Here is a 9,671-nt window from a genome sequence, read left to right as displayed (position 1 = left end):
TGCCCATACACTACACTCTCTGCCTCTGCTGTCTCCCTGTCGAGCTGCCAGTGAAGTACAAAGCATAGAATCAAAATCTCAGGAAGGGAAATACCCTAAGGTTTACATCATCTGGTCTCATACAATCTATTAAAAACTATCAAATTCTGGAATCAATTACTCCCCCCTTAGGCAAATGTGAACTTCTTTTGCAAAATTAGAATCAGATTGGTAGTGTATCAACAGTGTTCCTCATTTTACCCTCCAGAGTCATCAAGTGACATGTCTAATCTTTCTTCTGGCCAACATTTCTTTAAATAGCTAATAAAAATGTCATAAAAACTAGGCAAAATATCATTAATTTTTAGTCCTAGATGGGGAGACATTCTCAAACACTGCCCTTATCCATGACCAATTATCACCTTAAAGGTAGTAATAGTAACTACAACGTATTAAGTTAATCAACAATCACAAGATGGTAGACTGAGAGTTTTACTTAATTATTTCTAATGCATATATGTAACCAACAAGATTAGTCCATATGTGCAGCCAGCAAGGTAGTTACTGTTATTTTGAAGTTTGGTAGTTGACAAGGGAACTGTGATCTTTGTTAAAGGGCCCAACCTGATACGGATTCAGATCTGACTATAAATCCTGTGTTCTTTTACTGTTTGACACTCCATTATATAAATTACAAGCACATGCCTTATTATAAACTGTAACAATTTATTCTGGATAAATTGTATTCCCCCACCCCTTCCAAACTCTTATGTCCTTTTAAAACAGTTATCTTTGGATTGTGGAAATAGCTAATATTATCCTCACTTGAAAAGTGTCATTTTTAGGAAAAGTTCATTTTTACATTACTATTACTTAAATTTATTCTTCAATTACAGTTGACATACCATATTATATTAGTTTTATTTTATTTTATTTTATTTTTTAAATATATTTTTATTGATTTTGTACAGAGAGGAAGGGAGAGAGATAGAGAGTTAGAAACATTGATGAGAGAGAGTCATCGATCAGCTGCCTCTTGCACACTCCCCACTGGGGATATGCCCGCAACCAAGGTACGTGCCCTTGACCGGAATTGAACCCGGGACCCTTCAGTCCCCAAGCCGACGCTCTATCCATTGAGCCAAACCGGTCTCGGCCATATTATATTAGTTTTAGATGTACAACATAGTGATTTGACATTTATATACCTTAGGAAATGATTATCCTGATAAGTCTAATAAGTCTAATAACCCTCTGACAACATACATAGTTATTACTGTGAGGCCCAGTACACGAAATTCGTGCATGAGGGGGTGTCCCTTAGCCTTGCCTTCACACTCTCCAATCTGGAACCCCTAAGGGGATGTATGACTGCTTGCATTAAAAGCTGGCAGTCGGACATCCCTCTCACAATCCAAGACTGCTGGCTCCCAACAGCTTGCTTGCCTTCCAGCCTTATCACCCCCTAACTACTCCTCTGCCAGCTTAATCAATGCCTAACTGCTCCCTTCTGGCCCGATTGCCCCAACTGCCCTCCTCTGCTGGCTTGATTGCTCCCAATTTCCTTCCCCTGCAGGCCTGGTTGCCCCTAACTGCCCTCCCCTGGTGACCTGTTCTAAGCCCACCCATGACTCCCATCACACTTAAGATCCACACTCCTCACCATGGTTGACAAGGTTCACTATATAGTCTGGCCCATAACCACTTCTCCCATCACATCTTCACTCTTTTCCCTTTCCTCCCTGGCCACACTGGCCATTCTGCTGGTCCTAGAACAGGTGGCCATTCTTACCTCAAGGCCTGCATTTGCCACATCGTCCGTCCTCCAGGAATACTCTTCCTCCAGCCCCTCACAGTACCCATCACTCACATTTCCACTAAAAATTCACCTCTTCCAACAAGCCTTCATTGACAACCTTGTATAATTCAGCACCCCCTTATCACTCTATCCTCTTATTCTAGTTTACTTTTCTTTATATCAATTATCATTACTTGAAATTATATTATTAACTTGTCTCTTCCTTTTGTGGATGCTTTGAGGGGGGACCTTGAGTCATCTGTCACCAAAATATCCCAAGTGACAAGCACAGGTGCTTAATAAATACTTGTTGAGTTAGTCAAGGGATAAAAACAGCATTTCTCAGTCCTGCCTTTGCACGCCTGCACGCACACGCACTTTACAGGGCAGTACTCATAGTTTCAGCCTGAGACTCGCCCCAATTTGCACAGGTGTTATTGTAGGGGCCCATAAAAGCTGCACCTAAGGGTTCTTTTCTGTGGCAGAAGGTCTTACAGGACCAGGTACTCCACATGGGAATGTATTTCAAGGAAACAGGGAGGTTTGGAGCCTCACAATGGACAACTGGATTTCAAGTCAAACCATGGCTTTTACAGAAACTTAGTTTATTGATCAATAAGGGACTCTACTGAGGACAAATAAGCTGGGAATAAAAAAGCAGATGAGCCATGGGGGATAAGGGTGGCTGCTAGACACTTTCCAGGGAGCCGGACTTCCTGTCTCCCTATTCAGCTCCTGAGACCCCAGGCCGAGTGCTCCCTGGGGTACCACACACAGCTTCTTTCAGTTTTAAGAAGCCTCTGTTTGTGTTGGTGGTCGCCGGCAATGACTCCGGGCAGAAACCCATCTGGTAGACAGGGTGGGGCCTTGCTAAGGCCACTCTGCATCCTCTCTGCTCCTGGATCCTCCTGGGCTCACAGAGTGTAGACGTTTCTTCTGCCCAAGAAGGTACTCTAGAGGGTTGAGCAGAGGACCATCAGGTTTTCTGCCAGACCAGCTTTAGCCCTGGGATGTTCAGAGCAGACTCCCATTGGAAACCTCCGTTTCTGAGGCTTCTTGTCCATGTTTGTTTAGAAGGAGGCTCCTGGCTGAGGAAGGCACAGACAGAATGGCTCAGGTTGTAATCGCCAGTGGAGGTCACTGAAGGAAGAGGCATTAGGCCACGAAATGCTTGTCATCTCTGCAGAGTGCCTCAGCCAGCAAGCTTCAGTGGGCTCAGCCTACCGCCACCATAGTCCAGTCGTTGAATTTTGGGGCTGGAGCAACCAAGGTTTTCGTTCAACTTTTCCACAGGGTGATGTCGCTTAAGTGCTGGTCTGGGGTCTGGCTTTTCTACCTCCATCTTTTCTGGGGTGAGCTTCTGAGGGGTTAGCCTCTTGCTGTCATGCTCCAGTCTTGGAATTTTGGGGCTGGAGCAGCCGAGGTCTTTGTTTGACCATTCCACAGGATAATGTCTCTTACGTGCTCCTCTGGGGCCTGGCATCCCTGCCTTCACCTTTGCTCCGGTGGGCAAAGGGGCATCCCCAAAGGACCGGCAGCCACTGACCAGGCAGTATGTCTCCCCGTGCCAGCCCACTCGGGGTTCTCCCTGCTTTCGGTAGGGGACATGGTAGTGACCAGGTGTAGGAGGAAAGGGAGAAGTCACTGTTGCTGGAAAGAAAATCAGAACTGATCAGTCACTTATGCTATACTTTGTCCTATCCCTCCCCTCATGTCTCTCCCAGGTTCTTGTGGAAGCCTCCTCATTTGATTAAATCCAAAACATAGTCTAACCCATCACTGCTATGGGACCCTACAGAAGGGGTGTTGCTGCAAAAGCAATTCTGTGGGTTCTAGGAAAGCAGCAGCAGGTCAGAAAATCTTCCCCATTCCCAGAGAAAACAGATTCTAAAGGTAATTGCATTCAGCATCCCTTCCATCTTTCCCACAACATATAAACGATTTCTTACAGCCCGTCACTTCCGAGGCTTTAAGGAAGTGCCTTCCAAGTGTGGGAATAAAATAATTTAATATAAACTGGTTTAGAACCCCTCCCACCTTGGCAACTCCTCTCAGGCTCGATTCATACTGCTTTTTCAGCCACCCTGAACTCCAGCCCTCTGGCACTTTTATCTAGATCAGAAAAAGGCCAGATACTGAGGCAGAGTGACCAGGAGGCTGAGAGCTAGAATCTGGTTACCAAGTCCAGGCTCATATCAACCCAACCTTCTGGGATAACATTTCCTCTAGCCCTCCTTTCTTCATCACTCCCCTTTGCTCTTTTGTTCTCCCTGTGGGATGGGCCCACCCTTTCTCTTAGTACTCAGCAGCTCAGCGTGGGTGTGTCTGAGGGACCCTTGTGGATGTCTACATGACAGCACATGAAGTGACTTAAGTTTGAAAGAGAGGTTTATGAGCACAGCTCAACAGTTCTTCCTCAAATTTCTCCATTGATCGTTTGGACACAAAAACACACCTGACTTTTGCTAAGAAGCCAACCAGTAAAGAGGCTGAGTGGAAGTATCTACTGTAGTAGCCCAACGTGAAAAGTTATAAGAAAGATGAGAACCTTTCTGAACATTTGCCCAGTGAGTGGGAACTCTGTGGGTGTCTGAGGGGGGGGGGGGGGGGGGGACCCAGGCTACTGGTATTATTATACATAAAGCTAGGGCAGTTCCCAGATATGATAGACAAGCCCCAAAGGATCATGTGACAGCCAGATGAGGTTGTGTGTACACCAGACCTCCTAGATGCCCAGGCTGGGCCTACCTGCTGTGCTGCATTCCAAGGGGACGGAGGACAAGTCACACTGAATGTACAAGATCAGGTCAATCATCTCTTTCTCAGGCACCCAAACAGCTTGGTGTCTGGTAGAGAACTGGTAGGGAAGGTTCCCCTGGAACACCAAGTTTCTGCAGTTATCCTGTCATGGAAACCGTGATGTCATCACTACTCCGTGAGGTCACGTACGGAACCTGTTGCTTAGGCTCATGAGGTTTTGAGGAGAGCGGGCTGTGCCCTGCCTCTGCCTCACACCTGGCTCTCCCCACTCATGCCCTGTTCACTCCTTGAGCATACTTGTGGACTGGCACAACCTTGGACCTTAGGAAGGCAAGAGAAACTTCATTCTGAGATTAGCATGGGAAGCAAGATTAACCTAGGACAGCCAGGTTTATGGCACCGACCCTAAGTATCCAACAGTTAAGAGAGGCAGAGATTTGAGTGGACTGGGGACTAAAGGAAGGCTCCTTGGTGGTGGGCCTGAAGGTCAAGTGAGATGTGGCCCCGGGGAGGGGAGAAGGGACACATTTCAGTTGGGAAGAGTAAAAGCAAATGTCAGTTCATAGAGCCCTCATGTTTTTAGAACTGAGGACTCAAAAACCAAGAGGTTAAGGGACTTGGCCAAGGTTACACAGATGCTGCAGAGGTTTTCTGAATGAGCACGGCTTCATGTTGGGGCTGTAGATTTACAGCTGATAGAAATGTAAGGACAAGCTCATCAACGTTTCAGAGTGACACTGGGAGAGATGTTCAAGGTACTCCAAGGCAAAGTGAGGGTTCATGTGGGAATAATGGGCCCATTTTAATACAAAATTAAAAACAAATTTATGACAAATTGACATAATATGAAATGACAACCCAATGAAGACACTTCTCTCCCCTCCAAAAGGAAAATAATGGCAATGCCACCACCACGAAAGGACAAGATTTGGGCGCAGAAGCAGCCCAGGTGAAAAACATGGTCAACACTATGAAGAGGTGTTATTGAAAGCTGCTTTTTTTTTTTTTTCTACTCAGAGGAGCAAATAGGTGATTCTGTACTTAGCATGGTCAGGCCCCTAGAAAGAAATCTTACAGGGCTGGAGGAGGTTAATGGAAGATAAAAGGGGACCTGTGTAATACTTATAACAATAAAGAGAGAGAGAAAAAAAGAAATCCTATTTGGGACATCCTTTGATAGCGTGGCCAAGGACTTCCCAGGATGTAAGATAATCTTCCTTGGGATGGGGATCCCTGTTGCTGACCTTTAGTAAGCAAAGATGGGACATCTGTTTGCTTGGGCTGTTGCAGAGGGGATGATGTATCCATAATGTAAACTGTCTAGGTTACCATTTTATATAATTTTTAAAATATAGTGTTTTTTAATTTTTATTTTTTATTTTCAGGGAGAGGAAGGGAAAGGGAGAGAGAAAAATAGAAACATTGATGAGAGAGGAACAACAATTAGCTGCCTCCTGATAGGGAATAGAACCATTACCTGGTTTGTAAGTCGGTGCTCAATCCCTGAGCCATGCTGGCTGGGCTTTATAAACTATGTATCTTCAGTTTCTCTTCTTTTTAAAAGTCATGTGACAAAAAGATTATGCAAGCATTTCCTAAACGCAGTAGTCCTAGTTGTATATCTTTTTAATTGTATACCTTGACATATTTTCTTCTACTGTGGCAAATTAGCCGGTGATGTAAGGCATGGTAGTTTATGTGTGGCCTCACAGTGAATGACCTTGGTAGACTCTAACCCTTCTGCTATGGTTTGGGGAGGATATGTTTCTGCTCTGTTTTTCCAAGGGTTTGGCTGCTGTGTCCCAGGTGCAGGCCTCAGCCATAAGTGCTACTTCCTTCCACTGGGCCCATTAGTGATTGAATAGCTGCTCTAAGCATCACAAAAAGTAGATAAACATGTGTTGCCTACCTTCCAGATATCGCAAGGCTTTAGCCACTTGGGACCACATATAAACAGCCTCCCCAGATTGAGGAGAGATAAACGATATCTTACTCTAGAGTCTAGGGCTAGGTCCCTTGGAGAAGGAAGCCATGCCTTGATTTACTTCCTTAGAAATTCCAGCAGGACTTCCGATTTCTCCTTGGTGGCCCACCGGCTGCATGCTTGCCTGGGTCTCTCACCTTCCCCGGGAGAGGGTATTGGGAATGGGAGTAGGACAGTGATATGTGATCGGCATACCATGATCCCAGTATCCCACAGAAATAACGTCAGTATTTAGACACATTTTTGTAAGATAAATCTTTGTGGTGATCTTTTTTTCTTTATCTCTCTTTAACACACTTTGGAATGAAATGCAACCAAATTTTAAATATTTGCCTCTTGCAGTGTGGTATAATATGAACAGAAAAAAGTGATCATTTCTTCTGTAAGGAATTTTAGAATTTCAGTTTTTAAAATAAGCTAAATTATCTTTTGCTCTCCTGCTACATGTCTGACAATAATCATATGGGTATTTTTTCTGCTCTTCTGGGTGCAGATTGCCCTTTATGTCACATCTCTCCATCTGAGGCTCCCCATGTGTTCTGTCACTCTCTTGCAGAAATGCTTCTCTTTTTTCCCTAAGTTTTGTTGCTATGGTCTCGACTGTCATTTCCTCAGCACCATCTGTAGACTGATATTTTGTGGAAATTTGTATGGGTTCCAAGTAAGAATTCAGCTCAACAGGCCAGCATATTTAGTTTTTAGGAGAAAAGAAAGTAATTGATTAATTCCTATTCTAGTCCATTCTCTTTTTTTCCTCCTCTTCATCCCATTCTACCCCCACATGAAGATATTCTTATAACTTTGAAATGGAATCAGATTTCCAGGATTATAATTAAATTTCAGTAAAAAATTCCACTTACCAGAATGCTCACCATACTAATATTGTTGTTAGAAATAAGACACTTGATTAAAAGGGAGCACCCTCGTCTATATCCTTAATGTGCATTCCTAATGAGTCTTAGCAGGAGGCTGATTCACATGAAAATGCACAATTAGCTCATCCAACTTTAATATACCATTATCTGCACCCAGGCCCTCTGTTCATTACCATTTGAATGCACTGTTTTCTGTGGAGTTTTGTGCAGGAAACAAATCCCTATATATGGCACACAGCCTTTAGAATCTGATTTGTCTGCCTTTGCCCTTTAGACAAAAGGCCAAAACAACATATACCCATGGTGCATTAATTTTCAATCTCTGTTTTTGAAATTGTAGTGCAGCACATTTCTTTTCTAAGGGAATTAGTCAGAGACAATGTAGAGGTGGATAAAGCCAAGGGATTTGTTATTTTGAATGATGCCATACCACCTTTCCTAGGTGTACTGTCCAGATAAAAAGATTTGCTTTAAAGTGCTGATGATCATATTATACCACACTGAAGTAAAATATTACTTGAAAACTGACTTCACTACTATATTTAGTCTACTTAACCGTTAGTGTCTGGAGTCAGACAATGGGTTGCCTAAAATAGAAATAGAGAAGCCCTAGCTGGTTTGGCTCAGTACATAGAGCGTCTGCCTTTGGAGCAAAGAGTCCCGGGTTCGATTTAGGTCAAGGGCACACACCACAGTTGCAGGCTCCTCCCCTTGACCCAGGTCTTGGTCAGGGTGTGTGCAGGAGGCAACCAATCCATGTGTTTTAATTCCTATCAAGGTATCATTTGGCTTTTCATAAATTTTCAGTGTTTGTGGCATGCCTTGCTCCCACACTTCTCCATGTTTTTCTGATACTTAGAATTCTATCTAGTTTTAAACAACTAAAATCAATAACGAATTAAAAAGTCAATGGTAAAGTAATAATCTTTTTATAAATGGTGCTGGATAATTGATACCCATATACATAAGAATGAATTTGGATCCCTACTTCACATCATATACAAAATTATCTCAGAATGGGTCGTAAATCTTCTGTAGAATAAACTTAACCAAAGAGGTAAAGTAATTGTACATTGAAAGTATAAAACACTGATGAACAAAATTAAAGTTGATATAAATAAACTGAAACATGTTTCATATTCATGGATCAGATTAGTATTGTTAAAATGGCCACACTCCTTATATGTACAATTCCTATCAAAGTCCCAATGGCATTTTTACAGAAATAGAACACCAATTCCTAAAATTCATATATATATCCACAAAGGATCCAGAATAGCCTACACAATCTTGAAAGAGAAGGGCAAAGCTGAAGGCATCATACATACTTCCTTATTGCAAAACTACAGTAATTTAATATAGTGTGGTACTGGGACATAAAAAAGACATTTAGAACAATGGAACAGAATAGAGAGCCCCAAAATAAACCCACACATATCCAGCCAACTGATCTTCCACAGAAGTGTCAAGATTACACAGTGGGGAAAGGATAGTTTCTTCAATAAATGGTTTTGGGGAAATTGGATACAAATGTAGAATGGAATTGGACCTTTATCTTATACCATACACAACAATCAACTCAAAAAATTATTAAATATTTAAACAAAAGATGTGAAACTCTAAAAATCCTAGAAGAAAACATAGGGGAAAAACTTTATGACATTGGTCTTGGCAATCATTTCTTGGGTATAACGTCTAAAGTACATGTAAAAAACAGAAACAAAAACAAAACCCCCCACAAAAACAGCCACATGAGACTAAATCAAATGAAGAAGCTTCTGCACAGAAAAGGAAACAATAAAAATAGAGAAAAGGCAACCTTCAGAATGATAGACATTATTTGTGAACCACTTATGTGATAAGTGATTAATCTCTAAAAATGTATAAGAAACATCTAGAACTTAATAGCAAAAAATAAACACATAACACATTTAAAAAAATAGACTAAGGACTTGAATGAACATTTCTCCAAAGAAGACATACAAATGGCCAACAGGTATATGAAAATATATTCAACATTTCTAATTATCATGGAAATGCAAGTCAAAACCACAATAAGATGTCATCTCAACCTGTTACTTAGGATGACATTTAAAAAAGATTACCTTGCTGAAACTGGTTTGGCGCAGTGGATAGAGCCTCGGCCTGCAGACTGAAGGGTCCCAGATTCGATTCTGGTCAAGGGCTTGTACCTTGGTTGCGGGCACATCCCCAGTGGGGGGGGTGTAGGAGGCAGCTGATTGATGTTTCTCTCTCATCGATGTTTCTAACTCTC

The 9,671-nt window shown here is 42.4% G+C and overlaps 1 protein-coding gene across 1 annotated transcript; it reads right to left on the bottom strand.

Annotated features, from left to right (window-relative positions):
* Positions 1-2,969: 2,969 nt before the first annotated feature.
* LOC118720869 (DPEP2 neighbor protein) lies at positions 2,970-4,592 on the bottom strand. Its single transcript, XM_036441227.1, has 2 exons — positions 4,526-4,592; positions 2,970-3,427 (listed from the first exon to the last, which is right to left on the bottom strand). Exons 1-2 carry the CDS (start codon positions 4,590-4,592, stop codon positions 2,970-2,972), a joined length of 525 nt encoding a protein of 174 aa, XP_036297120.1.
* Positions 4,593-9,671: the final 5,079 nt, after the last annotated feature.

Source organism: Pipistrellus kuhlii, unplaced genomic scaffold, assembly GCF_014108245.1.
Source record: "Pipistrellus kuhlii isolate mPipKuh1 unplaced genomic scaffold, mPipKuh1.p scaffold_m20_p_17, whole genome shotgun sequence".
Classification (NCBI taxonomy): Eukaryota; Metazoa; Chordata; class Mammalia; order Chiroptera; family Vespertilionidae; genus Pipistrellus; species Pipistrellus kuhlii.
This window is presented reverse-complemented; position numbering and strand designations above follow the sequence as displayed.

Coding starts and splice junctions, on each gene's coding strand:
- LOC118720869 (XM_036441227.1), bottom strand. CDS start 4,592: ATGATTGACCTGATCTTGTACATTCAGTGTGACTTGTCCTCCGTCCCC. Junction 3,428..4,525: donor CTTGGAATGCAGCACAGCAG/GTAGGCCCAGCC, acceptor TTTTCTTTCCAG/CAACAGTGACTTCTCCCTTT.